The 15,140-nt window shown below is 48.6% G+C and overlaps 1 protein-coding gene across 8 annotated transcripts in view; it reads left to right on the top strand.

The window, feature by feature from the left end:
- The window catches only part of NPRL3 (NPR3 like, GATOR1 complex subunit), a 42,253-nt gene that overhangs the window by 26,378 nt on the left and 735 nt on the right, over positions 1 to 15,140 (top strand). For 7 of the 8 annotated variants that reach the window (XM_027683510.1, XM_027683509.1, XM_027683505.1 and 4 more), the window contains 4 exons: positions 217 to 323; positions 1,548 to 1,677; positions 9,307 to 9,496; positions 10,616 to 10,808. In XM_027683510.1, coding sequence (XP_027539311.1) covers positions 217 to 323; positions 1,548 to 1,677; positions 9,307 to 9,496; positions 10,616 to 10,808 — 620 coding nt within the window. Of the gene's footprint in view, positions 1 to 216; positions 324 to 1,547; positions 1,678 to 9,306; positions 9,497 to 10,615; positions 10,809 to 11,159; positions 12,618 to 15,140 lie in introns of those variants that run through there. The other variant, XM_027683507.1, reaches the window with a different exon arrangement.

A 15,140-nucleotide genomic window follows, 5' to 3' on the forward strand; every position in this document is an offset into this window, starting at 1 on the left:
GTGAATATCTGGAGCTTCATAACCCTGTCAAATGCTTTTTGATGTGCCACATGTTATATTAAACCACGAATTTATTCTGAAGGCAGGGTGAAAGGACAGAACGTTTTTCTTTCATTTCAGTTCAGACAAGGTTTTTCTGTCATTGTGTGGAACGTTTGCTGAGAGTTTGAATTGTGCTTTTTGCTCCCCTAATTTTTCCCTGTTTTCTCAACGCAGGTTTTCCAGCTTGCTGCACATCTCGTTTACTGGGGAAAAGCAATTATTATTTATCCTCTTTGTGAAAACAATGTCTACATGCTCTCTCCAAATGCCAGTGTCTGTCTGTAAGTAGATGAGTGTCTGTAGCAGCACAGTGGTGAGGAGTGCAGAGGCACCTTCCTCCTCTGACTGGACACAGAGTGGGATCTTTCTTCATGTATGAATTTGCTGAGACTCTGCAACACACAAACCATTACCTGTGCCTGAACTTGCACAGCCAGTGTGGGCAGGCAGGAGCAGCAGAGCAGATCAATATGCTCCTGTGGTACTGTGGGCCCTGGGAGCATTATTTACCCTGTGAAGCTGCTGTTGGTATTTTTAGTACTCTTGCTCACTGAATGTCCATATCAGGAAGGCTGTGTGGACCTGGAGCAAGAGGGAAGCATTTACAAAACAAAATGGTTCATGATGAAGTTAAGTGGGTGTTTTATAGGACTGTCTGTGTGTCTGGCACACAGCATCACCTGAATGGAATCAGATCAAGTCAGTGTTGCCATCACTATTGTATTGTGTCATGTGTTGGCATTTTACACTGTGTGCCTTCTCACAGACAGAAGGCAACGTGGCCATTTGGAGAGCAGGCAGAGGCACAGAAAGAAAGATGTGGAGGCAGTGGTGGGTATTTTTGCTGTGCTGAAGATTGGCAACCCTTCCTGTGCTGGATTTTTAGACTCTGTGTTGGAACTCAGTTATAGGAAAATAGTTTTAAATCAAAACTTCTCTGATGGAAGTATAAAAATAGGGCTGGAAGGGACCTTGAGGTCATTCAGGAACAACTGTGCCTGTGTCATATATGGCAGTGCTGTTCTTGAAGACCTTTGGAGATGGAAATCTTAAAACAGTTTTCCTAATATTTAACTTGACTCTCCTTCACTTCTAATCAGTCATATTGCTTGTCCTGTCAGCAAAGGCAGGGGGAACAGCCACATCTGCAGCTGCAGTCTGCACATCCAGAGATTGTGTGTATATCCTGCCCATCCCTGCCTTCTCTGGACTGCCCAGTCCCTGTCCCTTTGACCAGAGACTGCGCAGGTCTGGACTTTTTATCACTTATATTTTCCTCCTCTGGATTCCCTCCACGCCTTGAATAATATCCTGGAGCTGAATATAAGTGCAAAAGCTTCTAGTTACTTCTGCAGGATGCAGTATGCCATGAACATCCTTAGGGTTTTCCTAGATCACAGAGGATATTTCATTTGGCAGTTGGCACTTCCGTGACGCGTAAATGGATAAATGTCACCCTGACCAGCACTGCAGGACTGATCTCTGCCTTTCCCTGTCTCCTGCAGTTACTCTCCGTTGGCAGAGGCGTTTTCCTGCCAGTTCCGTGGCCACAACCTGCCATCCATGCTCTCCAAGTTCTCCCTCCCCGTGTCCCTCTCGGAGTTCAAGAACCCGCTGGCGCCGCCCGTGCAGGAGGTGAGCGGGGCAGTGCACAACAGCTCCTTGTCCTCCTGCTCGTGAGAACAAGGAACGGTGCTGCTTCTGGAGGGCTTGGTCAGGAACCTCCTGTGGCAGGTTTAGAAGTTTCCAATTCCAACTTATGGTTTCTTGTTTCACGTCCCCGTGCCACAAAGCGGTGGGGATGTTCAAGGTGAACAAAACCAAAGCACGGCCCTAAAAAAATATCAGAATCTTTGTTTTCCTGGAGTGATGTAGTAGGGAAAACTGAAACTCCATTTGGTCTGTTGAGAACTATCATAAATTAGTAGGGCTTGAGTGCAAGTTTGTGGGTTCCTCACAATCACATTTAATTTTATTATATTCCATCTGCTCCAAGTTCACAATCTGGTTTTGAAAGCAAACTGCCTGTTCACTTAGTTTTGCTGTGAAACTGGGACTGCTGAAAGGCTGTTGGAGGAAGTAGACTCAGCGTGGAGTCAGCAGGAATCCATGTGTTACAGAATTAGGTTTTTAGTGTTCAGATTTGGGTTAATAATGTGTGGATTTGGGATTTGTGAGCTGTTTTGCTCACGCATGTCATGGCTTGTGGCACTTCTGGGAACTGGTGAAGTGCAAGAAAGAGCTCAATAATGTGAGGTCTCCTGGCTGACACTGTTCTGTTCCCAGATGAAGGGGCTCAGACCTCTGAGGAGAGCTCAGTGTGGCAGAGGAAGCACAGGCAGAGTTCTTTGGCTGATGTCTCTTGGTGTTGTTTCTGGCCTTCAGGCTTGGATGACCTGCTGGCTGCATGAATTCAGCCACTGCTCAGAGACAGGGAAGATTAACATCACTTGTGCACTTGGGCACAACTGGGAGGGAAGAATTTGTTGTAATTACAGGTTGGCAGAGATGATGATCAGAGATAAAGATAAGTCATGATGTAGGTCTAATCCCGACAGTATGTGCTGGTCAGCTGCCACCTTGGGAGGCAGGGGAAGAGCAGGACTTCACAGTAGGTACAGGCAAATCAGTGTCCTGAAAATTGAAGCTGAAATCATAGCATTAATTTTATTCTAGCTGCAGGAGACATTTTCAGTACTCCTTTCAAAATTAATTGCTTGCCCTAATACTTCTCCCTCAATACTTCTGGCTGTTTTCAGGCGTCCTACTTTTGTTTAAAATACACAAATAAAGGTCTGCCACTTACTGCTGCAGTTCTGCCTGGAAACAACAGTGTGATAAATGCTTGCCAGAGCTGATGGAGTGCTAATGTGGCTTTTTAGCTGCTCACCTGTCCGTGGTGGGGTCCTACAGGTCAGCAGCACAGCTGGCTTTCAGCATCCTTTCAGCCTGTGTGGAAGGATGAAGGATGATGCTGTGAAAAGCTACAGGCTGAAAAGGAGACTTGAGAGCCGTGGTTGCAGGAGGCTTGGGGCCACACTGGGAAGGGGGTGTGTGTTTGGAGATGGAGCCCACCAGGCACCAGTGGGCTGTTCAGAGCCATGGCAAGGGGCTTTTTGGTGAAGCAAAGTGTGACAGCTCTTGGGGTAGCTTAGATTGGAGAGAGTTTCTCGAGGTATTCATATCAGTACATTTTCTTCTACTTTGATTTACCCATGCAGGACTCTGTATTATTTTTTGTTAGGTACCAGCCTTTTAAGAGATGTGACTCCAATCCCTGTCCTGAAGTGATCAGGCTCCAATTGTAATTAACAGACATCCAGTCAATACAATTAATCTAATGAGATGTGAATAGGTTTTTGTTCCACTGTGCAGTGATAAAAAACTACACTCTGAACTGTAAATATTGTCAAATTTGCTTTGCCTTTGAAAAAAATTGACAAAGTTGGGACCTTTGCCTGTAGTTTTGTTCTCTGTGTGCACAGGAGGGGATGTGAGGTTTTTTAACTTTGAAGATTTTCAGCAGTTGCCTGTTATCTCGTGCTTTCCATCAGGCTGAGGGCACTGCCTGTGCTTCTGAAGGTCATTTGTGCTGGAAGGTCAGTACTGTGGGAGGGGGTGTATCTTCTGCAGACACTGTTATTGGTTTCATGGCATCCATCCCATTTGATTCTTGTCTTAAGCCCAGGATTTGCTCCCTCCTTTTGGCATCTGCTTCTGAGTGGGTAGAGAATACAGAAGGCATTAGTAGAGCCCTCCTTAAAAAAGGAGAGCTCTCAGAGCCCTTCCTCCTGTTTTTATACAAAAGTATTTGAAAGGGGACAAAGTTATTTTTGTTGGATTGCTGTTACATGGGTGGAATTTCTCCATTCCTTTGGGTGGATGAAAAAAATGTGACACTTGTTTTTATACTTGGGGTGCTGTGGTATTTTTTGGCTGGTTGGAGGTGCGAACGACCTGCAAGGACAGGACTGCCTTGAAAGGTGGAGTGCATGTCTACAATCTGCTTTTGGTGTCTGCCAGTCAAGTAGGTGGGAGATCTCCAGGGAGTGGTGTCTGCCAGCCCTGCCAGTGCTCCCAGCTGTGCCCTGTGCCAGAGACAGGAATCCTTGATCCTTGATCTCTTTTCTTGCCTGTGATGCTGAGCAGTGTATTGCAGTTGAACTCTGGTCGTTGTGTATCTCTCAGCTGAGAAGATTTTGGTATTCCTGCAGTGCTCTCTGCCTGCTGCCCTCTCTCTGTGTTCCCTGCTGTGCTGCAGCAGTGTGAGGTTGAGCCCACACCTACAATTCTGCTGATCTGCTGATATCTGGGTGCTGCTGAGTCCAGGCCCTGTTTTCCTTTCCCACTCCCAGGTGTGCACATACACACACCTTCCTCCTTCCTTCTTCCCTTTCCTACAGCTCTGGCTCCTGTCCAGCTTGACTCCATTCGTTTCACTTGTTTCAGCTGCACTAGTTTTCTGCCAGGTTAGCAGGTGGAACTCGCTCAGGGGAGGTCCATTGAGCTCCAGGGCTGGCACAGAGTGAGGGGGTGATTTCTGCAGACCCTGTGCAGCTGGGGGGGTGAGGGGAGCAGAAGCTGTTCTCCCCTTCTCACAGGGAGTTGTCTGTTGGCTCCACCAGGCTGTGCAGTGTCACCAGGACTCAGCAATCCAGTGCAGCCTGGGACTCTCCTGGACATCACCAGGGTGCAGCCATTGGGTAGGGGGATCCTGGGAGCTGATACAAAGGAGAACTCATGTTCCCTTTTAGTGTTTTTACTGGAAAAGAAGCAGTTTGGATCTCCTCTACCCTGACCCCAAAGAAACTGTCCCTGTTGTGCTGCCTGTGACTGCTGGTTCCTGTCCCCGTGGCACAGCCTTGATGTGAGCACAGAACACACTGGAGTGGAGCTCTGGGGGGGTTCAGAGGGCTGCACATCCCTTCAAAACCTCCTAGACCCAAAGCCTGGACAGGATCTGTACCAGGCACTGCCACTGGTGCATGAGAAGGCTTCATTTAACTGCTTTGCAGTGCAGTGCATTCTTTGCACAACGTCAAAGTTTTACACCCAGCTGCTCTGCATTGAGTTTCTTTGCAGACTAAGAGCAGGGAATGGTGCTTGTGGCTTCCCCTCATCTGGGCAGTAACCTCAGCTAGAGTATCTGCTTCAGGAGAAGCTGTAACATCTCCCTACCCTGCCTTCAACAAAGGTGGACCAGCAGGAGGGATCCTTCCACCACCAGGTCCAAGGAGTGTTCCTGGGTAAACCAGACATCTCATTTCCTCCCTGCATCCATAATACACGTTGTTACTGTTGTAGTTCTCTGATTCTCCCTTGATGGGACGTGGGTAACTGCAGGAAAAAACAGACGGGAAAGCACGACAGCTGCTGCTGAACTAAATCTGTTTAACTTTTCCCTGTTGTTTTAGTGAGTCTGGCCATCCTGCAGGGAGTCAGGCACTGGGGGATGAGGCCTCTGCCTTCTGCATCCGGAAAACGTGCCGTGCTTTGTGTGGGGCTCAGTGGAAAATGAGCTCGAGTGTCGGGGGATGGAGTGGGAGGGGAGCTGCCTGCACACTCTGAATAGGCAGCTGTGTCTTCAGAGAGCCACACTGCACATGGGACTGCTCTGCTGGGCATCTGGAAGGCATTAGGAGTCACGGGAGCTTTTTCTGGGAGAGGTAGAGAAGTGGTATTAAGATCCATTTATATTCAGTTGGACTGGGTATAAAGTCGGGGTTTAGCACAGTAAGTTAAAAAAATATGTTCTTGATAGGCCTAAATGGAGGGAATGTTTAAGCTGGGAATTTAGAGCTAATGATTAGACAGTAGATGTTTCATATTACATTAGTAGGAGTTTTCAGAGTCTGTTTTCAGTAAAATAAGGAGAAGCTCTAATAGCTGATCTGCCTTCCATAAAACAGTGTGGTTTGAATGCTAAAGAAACATATTTCAGCAAACATCCCTGCACCCTCTTGACTTGGAAGGTGCCATCCTACAAGGCAGCCCTTAGTTCTCAAGTTGGACCCTGAAGAGTGCATGTGTCAAATAACTGGATGATCCAGGCTGGAGAAAGGGGCTTGTGTGCTTCAGTAGGCAAAGCAAGCTGTGTGTTAACTGAGAGTGTCTCCTCACGTAGTGAGAAACAAGCTAGGATTGGATGCTCCTGGGTTGCTCTTTTCCCTTCCCTTTCCTGAACCTGTTGCTGCTCCCAGTTATCCTTAGCTTTTTAGCCCAGGGAAAGAAAACAGCCTTGAAGACTCCTTGCAGGAAATGTGTTTTATTTAACACATTTCTCAAGAGTTTTACAAGTGCTTCCCTTGGTTCCAGAGAGTAGAGAATAAGGAATGCTGGATCTTGTCCCTCCAGCAGTTGGGGCTGAGTTTTCCTCTGGCCCTCCCAAGCTGCCCAGCTGGGCTGACATGCAGTGCCCATGTTTTTGGGAGCCAGTGCAGCATCTCTGCCTGTGTCAGTCTGCACAAAGCAGGGCATTGTCCCAGTGCCTCCCGTGCTGCCTTGCACGGGCTCTCCCTGTGCCTGGGCCCTGCTGTGCCCTGGGATGGGAGATGCAGGGGATGGGATCAGCTGGGGCTGATCTGTGCCAGCAGGAACAGACCAGATGCTGTGGCAGACAGGACCCCTCAGAGCTGGGAAGAGGCAGCATGGGCAGATGGGAAGGATGAAAAGGGAACATGGATGAAATTTGGAGTGGGTTGGTAGTTAAATTAAGCAACAGAGAATGTTTTGCTTTGTATTTCCCTCACGGTCCTGGTGTTTCAGCCAGAAAAGGCTGGCTGTGGATTCCTGCTGTGCCAGAGGATAGCTGAGGGAGCACAGGCAGTCCTGGGATTGAAGTATACCCTGCCTGGGAAGCTACTCCCAGCCCTTTTGGCTTCAGCAAGGAGCCCAGCTCTGATCAAGTAGGCTGAGACCAGACACGAAGATAACCCTGTACTTCTGGGGGAGGAGGAGCTTTTCCAACAGCCAGCACAGCACAGATGGCTCGGGGAAGCCTCTGCTCCTGCAGACCTGTCTGTAAACTCCATCAGAGCCCAGGAGGAGCAGATGGAGAGTGGATGGAAATTCAGTGTTGGTGTCCAGAAGGCCATGCAGCAGAAGGTGTTAGCAAAGCCTCTGGTAGACCTTATCTGTGAAAACACTCTTGCTGGTGAGAAATGGGCTTAAACCCAGAAGAAGTGGGAGTGGTGTGAGGCACATCTGCAGTGGTGGCACAGAGCACACCATTTGGGCAGGGACCAGCTGCAGGACCCTGCAGCAGGACCCTGCAGCACTTGGGCTTTTTCTAGGACTGGATTTTAGGAGGTACCAAATGCCTGCTGAGGTTTGGCTTAGTGCAGATAACCATCATGGATCATCAGTCTCTCTGGTCTAGGGAGGATTTTTCAGGCTCACTTCAGTATGGAAGAAGTTTCCTCTAGTTCTGAAGTTGGTCACAGCCCATTTCCAGATGGCTGTCTAGATATTTCCACAAGAGCAGAGACATGAAGGTGCAGGATTAGAGAGTGTTGGATAAGACTTTCCATGCACTTGGAGCTGTAACTAAAGCAACTGGCTCTTTCTGTAACTCATGAAACCACCAAAGTGACCAGTGGAGGTGGGTCTGGGTCAGGCTTCTGCAGGTCTGGTAGAGCCTGTCTTACTGTCTCCTTGAGTTGCCTTGGATTTTTCCAGGGTTGTTTTGTGCTGTGAAATGTGCAGACCTCTTTCATTTGCTGATCAGACATTGCTGTGTGCCAGCAGGTTGGAAATTTAAGCAAAATAAATGAGACATCTTTCCATCCAGGCCTGCATCTGGAAGGAAGGTTTACAGCAACATAATCACTGGATAAACCTCCTCACTGTTCCAGGCTGACTTCAGATGTTAGCAAAGTACTATGTTTTTAGTGTCTTTTGCCAACCTTCCTCTCCTGTAGATTTTTCATTAAACATGTAAAATGAATTATGGCCTTTCCAAAAAATACATGTTTGAAGGCGATCCCAAATAATACATTTTGAGGTTAAAATCCATTGAGCCCCCAAAAGTGGTAATCCCAGAAAAGGCAGGGTGTGGGTCTGTCTGCAAACAAAAGAGGCTTCTTTTGTGATTTGATAGCAGAGGAGGAACTGAGAATTATAAGATTTATGGGAAAAGGAAAATTATGTGGGCTGATGAACTTGGGTTTGGGGCTTTTATTGAGATTTGGCCTGTTACCCTGATGATTAATGCAGCAGAGTGAGCTTCCTTCTCAGAGCCTGAGCTCATGCTGCATGTGTTTCTCCCACCAAAACACTGTTGGTTGCTATGAAATCCCCAAACAGCTTTGTCAGTGAATCAGTGTTCTCAGAGCCCTCAGCTACGGGGAGGGTTGCCTGCAGTGATATGAAAAGGCTTTTCATGCAGAAATCAGACACAACGATGCATTTTGAACGCCCCTCCCAAGCTCCTGGAAACAGGCCATGCCCAGATCCTACAGACACTTGCCCCTGGCTCTGCCCACTGCAGAGCAGCGCTTGGGGGACGTGGGGCAGCTGCTCTGACACAGGTGCTGGGTGTGTTTGATATGAGAGACATCTCTCAGTGCTTGTGAACCTCTTGCCTGCCTGCACCCTGAAACCCCAGGTGCCTTTATAAGCTTGGCCTGTGTTATTACAGCAGCAAGTGAGGGATACTGACCCTTTGCATTGAGAGGGGATTCCCTGGCAGCACAACCTGCTGGCCCTTGCCAAGGTTTCTGCTGCTGGTGGTGGTGCTGTTTCTGTATCTCCCAGCCCTGGCAGGCTCTGATCTCCAGAGCCTCTCCCATGGCTACTCAGCAGTTTCCCATCTCACAGCAAATGGCTCCTATTCCTGGGCACCTTTCCTGGTTTCTTCAGCTCTGCCCCATCCCCCTGTCCTCTCCCAGCTCTCTAGGGGAGCCTGCCCTTCACTCTGCCCATCTGGGACTGACTTTGGTGATTTATTTTAGTGGCTCTTGTGTAGAAACCAGCAAACCAGGGCAGGGCTGGTTCCTTAGAGGTCTCTGGCTGTGCTGGGCAGTGTTGCACAAAGACATGTTGAACATTAAAGGCTCCATTACAGCCTGAGCACCCACAGAGGCTCTGGGTGTGAGGAATGTTTGTGCCTGGCCACATTTTCATGATTGGAAAAGAGATAAACTCTCCTGTGGGGTGAAAAGCCTTTCTCATCGACTGGTTAGTCACAAAGTCTGACCTTTGTGTGTTGTTTTGCCCCTGTACTTCATTTCCTGGGTGTTTAATCCCCTGTTCCTCCCTGTGCAGACCCAGCTCATTCAGATGGTGATATGGATGCTGCAGCACAGGCTCCTGATCCAGCTCCACACCTACGTGTGCCTGATGGTGCCCCCGAACGAGGAGGATCTCCGGGCCCAGGATGAGGACATGCCCTTCACTGCCAGAGTTGGAGGCCGAAGTCTGAGCACCCCCAATGCTCTCAGCTTTGGTTCTCCAAGTATGAGCACACTTGTCTCTGCTGTTTCAGACTCCAGCTCACTCCTAGAGCTGCCCTGAGCCCTGCCAAGGGCCAGCAGGCCTTGATAACCAGACCACTCCTCTCAGTGGAGTCCTTGCTAATTAGGCCCAGCCTTTCTTCAGTTCACACTAACCACTGGTGAAAGTCCTAAGGACTAATAGACCTTGAATTCTTCTTTTTAAAAAGAAGCAATGCTTTGTAATTTGCCAAGTTCTCATTTGGTCATGTAAAAGATTTTTATGAGAGGTGCTTCCAGTTTTGCTTTTACAGCAGCTCTCAGCAGTAACCCCCGTGTTCCTCTGGCTGCACCACTGTTACTGCCCAAACTTTGGATTTCAGGAGAGAAAGGAAACTGAGAATTTGTTTCAAACACTGGTTTCTGTGGGCTATGGAGCCACCTGAGGAGACACAGAGCTGGCTCATTCTCACAAATGATTGATTTCTGTTTATGTCTCCTGACTTATTTAATCTCAGTGCCATTCTTCAGGGTGATTCCAGGAAAGCGTTTTTTCAAGAGCATGAGTCAGATGCAATGCTGAAATCCTCAAACTTTCCTGCCTGTGCTGCTCTGAGCAGTGTTCTCAGGTTGGGTATGGGGAGAGATCCTCTGTATGACTTTGAGCTTTACAGAAGTCATGACTTAGGGCAGAAATCTTGGAATGTGAGTCAGATGAGTCTGTGATCTGCTTCTTCTGGCTCGCTCACAAGAGGATATTGCTTCTTGGCCTCTCTGCCTGCTCCCACCTTCTGTGCTTGTTAGGCTTTTCATGTTACCACTTCACGGTATTCCAGCAGAGCTGGCTGGGAATTTTCTTGTCAGATGTTTTTTATGGACTGTTTATGGTCTCCAGAAGTAGAGTTTTCCACACAAATTGATGACTTTGTTGAAACATTTGAATTTCCCATTGAGAAAATCGCCGTGCTGTCATATGACTAATTGCAGATTCATGGGGCATTTGGAGAGCCACTTTCTCTGCTCCACAAATCCGAAGGGATTAGTTGGAAAGGCTGCATGGAAATAGCCTGAATTGGTAATCTTTGCATCATTATGCTGAGGAATATAAAGATTGTGTGTATCTCTGTCTCTCCCCCCAATAGCCAGTAGTGATGACATGACTCTGACAAGCCCTAGCATGGATAATTCCAGTGCTGAGTTGATACCTGGTGGGGACTCACCCCTGAATAAAAGGATGACGGAGAATCTCCTGGCCAGCTTGTTGGAACACGAGCGGGAAGCGATCCTGAACGTCCCTGCTGCCCAAAATCCTGAGGATCTTCGCATGTTTGCAAGGTGAGGAGTGAGAATGCAACTTTATTGGTGTGGACTGAGCCAATCCCATTAGCCTGGGGGTTTGGAGGATACATTCCTTTGGGTTTGTCCCCCTTGTATCTGTTTCATCTGTGCACAGCAGTTTTTGACAAACACTGATGCATGTGGCATAAGAACACTTGTTAACAGAGTCCTGGGTGTGTGAAGCAGCATCAGGGCCTGTGGCTGGACTTCACTGTTTGCCTGCCAGTTTTTCCTGTGTCCACATGTGGCAGGCACAAAACTGCACACCCTGACAAACCCTTCTGAGCAGGGAAAGTGAAGAAGACCCAGTGATGCTGATGCTGCCCTTTGGTGTCTGTTCATTTTAAGGGTTGTGAACTCCATGCAAATGTGAGACAAGGAGCGTGAGACACAGAGCCAGCCTTGAAACCTTTTGCAGAGCAGTCTGTGAACGTTTCAAGGTGTGTTTTGCAGCAGTGAGAGCTCCTTGTGTTAGGTTAATTAGGTTGAAGGCATTAGGGGGTGTGATTAGTAGCACACATTTTGTTGTTACGAATTTCCACACAACAATAACACACACGATGTGGTTCTGCACGTGGTGAGGGCAGAATGACTTCCTGAGCAGCCATCTGGGAAGAAGGGAGGGAGGGGAGGAAATGCTTTTTCTTCCTAAGGATTGCAAAACTCAGTGGCATCACTGGAATGCAACTTTCACTGGTTTTCATACTTGTGGGGCAGAAAACCACCCGAGGCAAGGGCTGCAGCTGTTCAATACTCCTGGATTCAGTTGGTAATCCCCTGGAAATCTGGTTCTCACCCTGGGGTGGATACAGTCAGGTAGCCCAGGGAAACTGCAACAGCAGGAAAATATTTCCCTTGTCTGCAGTAGAGTACAGCTCAGGGACTTTGACAGAGCTCTCAAAGCTTGTGGGTAGTTACAGCTCTCTGAATCACTTGTCTCCTTCATCTTCTGCGACTGTTCAGAGGATATTCTCTGACTGAGAGGCAACATTTTGGCCATTTGAGAACTCTGAAGTGGTTTTTCCCTGTTACCTGCTAAGTCATTACAAAACCAGTGAGAAAAGAAAGTAAAAACAACATCATATTTAATGATATCTTAAGACAGAATTTGTGGGGGACTCTTTGGAGCAGTTCAGTGCCAATGCAGATTCTTATTTATCCTAGGGAGAGGAGAGCATGTTGTGATTGCTCCCCTCTCACTTCCCTCATCTGGGTAAAGCAGCCATTTGAAAAAGCTTTGGAACTGCAGATGCAAAAAATGACTCTGATTCCTTTGTGAAAGCAGCTGCTGTGCCCAGGCAGCTCAGTGATGTGAATTGTGCAGTTTGCTCCTGCACCAGGTTCTTTTGCAGATCCCCAGGATGCCCTTGCTAGGTCTGAATTTCCAGTGTGCTCCAGCTTGAACTGACAAGTGCTCAGGGTGCTCTCTGGGGCAGTGAGGAAGGGAGGAGACACAATGAACAGATGGGTCCTGTGGGCTCACACAGAAATGTTCGTGAAAGACCCTCTTGGTTACCAGTGGCTGTATTAGACACCATAACTTGGAGGCTGTGGGTGTATTTTCTCTCTTTTTGTGCCATAAACCTCAGAAATGAGTGTCTGGGTAACTCTGTTGCTCTCAGTGAAAGGGTGCAGAGCTGTGGAGAAGCTGCAGTGAGGGAGCTGATCTCCCTCATAACCCTCCTGCAGGTGCTGCACCAGCCCTTCCTCTCTGAGTTCTGAGGACCAGCAGCCCAAGGGAGGCTGTGCCCTGGCAAACAGCTCTGCTGGCTCAGCTGCCTCCCAGAGCAGAGTTGGTGCCCTAAATATCCCGTGCCTGCCCTTCCAAGGGGAGCTGTGTGTGCACACCGAGGGATGGGCTGTTTCCAGCACAGCAGGGAACTTCAGCCCGGTACATCTTCCTGTGCTGACACCTCTGAGCCTGTTCCTCCTTACACAGACAGCACAAAGTGCTGCTGCCCGTCCAGGGCTGTGCACAGCCCCTCTTTGCAAGGCACAAACCTCAAGGGGAAACAAGGAATACTGGACTTGGCTCCAGCATTGGCTGCATTAACCCTCCTAACAGTGAATGGGAATTGAAATCCAAGTCCTTTCCTTGGGTGCAGCTGGAGGAGGGTTGGCATGTCCTTCCAGAACAAGCTTAAGAGGGAGAGAAGTTCCTTTTGAGCTAGATCTTGGGTAATGTACACAAAGCATTCCTCACTGCACGTAAAGCAGGGCTTTTGAAGAAGTCTGAGGCTTCACTCATGGCTTCTCTCCCAAGCCATGGGTGTGGAGTTGCTTTCAGGATTTATTTTTCTTGCTCTTAAATGGGGAGGTGAGATCCTTTACTCCACTTGGAATGTTCACTGGCAGCACCAAGCTGTGGACAGTTCTGCTCCATTTTCAGGCAGTGCTGTGGAAGGGACGTCTTGGCCAGAAATAAACTAATTCTGTTGGAGTGACTAGTCTGAGATAACTGTGGGGGTTTTTAGTGCTGTTACAGGTGCAGCTCTTGAGGAGGGGAGAGCAGTGATGAACCATGGAAAGCAATAATCTCCCATCACTGCATCTGACCACAGCAGACACGTCTGTGCACCTTCAGAGGGACTCAGATGCAGTGCCACTGCCCCAAGAAGTGCCATCATGTGCTCTTTGTGTCCTATAAATGTTCATTGCCCAAAAAGGTGAAGGTAGTGCCCATCTCCACTGGAGCTGTGAGCCCCAAGTACAGCTTTGTAGACTCCAGTTGGACTTTAGGTAAAAGTTCTTCCCTGGGAGGGTGGTGCAGCCCAGGACAGATTGCCCAAGCATATGGGGGGATCTCCATGTCTGAAGGGTTTGAGCTTGGCTGGAAAAAGCTGCAGCATTGGCAGGAGTCCTGCTGGAGCAGGATGCTGGACTGGGCTTTGGAGGTGTCTTCCAGACGAGATTTTTGTGATATTCTTTAATATCCTCCCTAGCTTTTATTGGAGTGGAAAGTATTTGATCTTGACCCATTACAGATCCAAACTTTCTGAATATAGGATGGATTTATTTGTTGGAAAGCTGCTCAGTCTGTGTTGCTGTGGAAAACCAGGCTGTGCCATTTGCACAGAACAGGCGAGCACATGGGGCTGGCACAGGGAGACAATACACAAAAATCACTTTGGGAACAGTGACACAAGTTATACAAAAATTTCTGTTGATGCCTCAGGGAACAGCCTGGTTTTGACACACAAGAAGCGACACTGCCCCTGGGAATGGCCACTTTTCAGCCTGAGCAGCAGAAGGCAGCCAGGCAAGTGTTGGTCCTGCTGGGAAAGCACAAGAGGCCCCATCCTGCTGCCATGTGAGAACAGACAGGAATGCTCTGGTGGATACTGGGTGTATTTTAGGGCTGTTGCTGCATGAGGGCTGCATGGATGGGTTGGAAAACAGATCATGTCATCTCCACTCAGCTTTACTGTCAGTTGGCATGAAGCTGCACACGGGTAATGGAACACGAGCTGGAGTGCAGAGTGTGATGTGTAACACATGTGGGTGCACATCTGTCTGTGGAGCTGGGGAGGGGTTCTGGCATTTGGGCCTCGATGGGTGGGAGTGACACGTGCAGGATGGCTCTGACATTTGGGAGGGTGGGACAAGAGACTGAGCAGCAAATTTGGGCTGTGATTGAGTGTGCAGGGCCGAGCTTATCTGATGGCTGTAGCATGTGGGTGATATCTGTGCTGTCTCTGTTTAAAGACAACTGGGAATTTAAGAAGCCAGCACAGTTTGAGCTTAGGCTTGAGAGTTCGAGGGCTTATAACTCCCAGAGCTTCTCTGTGGTGCCTGTCACCGAAATTTCCACCTCCCCATTGTGACTGCTCCACCCAGCCCAAGCTGCCCAAACCCTGAGTGAGTTTGGGTTTTGTAACCTGTAGTTACAAAGCCCCTTGGGCTGCTGTGAGGGAAAATTTCCTCTTAATTCCAAAAGCCAGTGTAGGTACCCAGGCCCCTGGTGCAGAGCTGTGACAAAGGGCACTGTAGGCCCAGCTGAGAGAGAGCAGAAGTAAATCTGCCACGTCCTGACTTCTCAAGGCTTGTTTGCACTTGTGCCTCTCCCCTTTCAGGAGGTATAACTATGTTGAAAGTTGCCAGTCTTGGGAAATGCCACAGGCTAGGAAACCTCTTGATCTAAGGAGGACCTTGGCAAAGCCCCTGCTTTTCCAGGGGATTTCTGTGCTGGGCATGATTTAATGGTATCATTATTTAATTCATGCAAATGAGGGACACAACCCAAACACCTTCTGATTTGCATCCCATGGGAGGGGACACCTTGGGGGTGGCAGGGTGGGCTGTAGGTGTGTGCAGGTGCTTTTGGCCCAC

Source organism: Neopelma chrysocephalum, unplaced genomic scaffold (genome assembly GCF_003984885.1).
Source record: "Neopelma chrysocephalum unplaced genomic scaffold, ASM398488v2 Primary Assembly neopelma1_65, whole genome shotgun sequence".
NCBI lineage: Eukaryota > Metazoa > Chordata > Aves > Passeriformes > Pipridae > Neopelma > Neopelma chrysocephalum.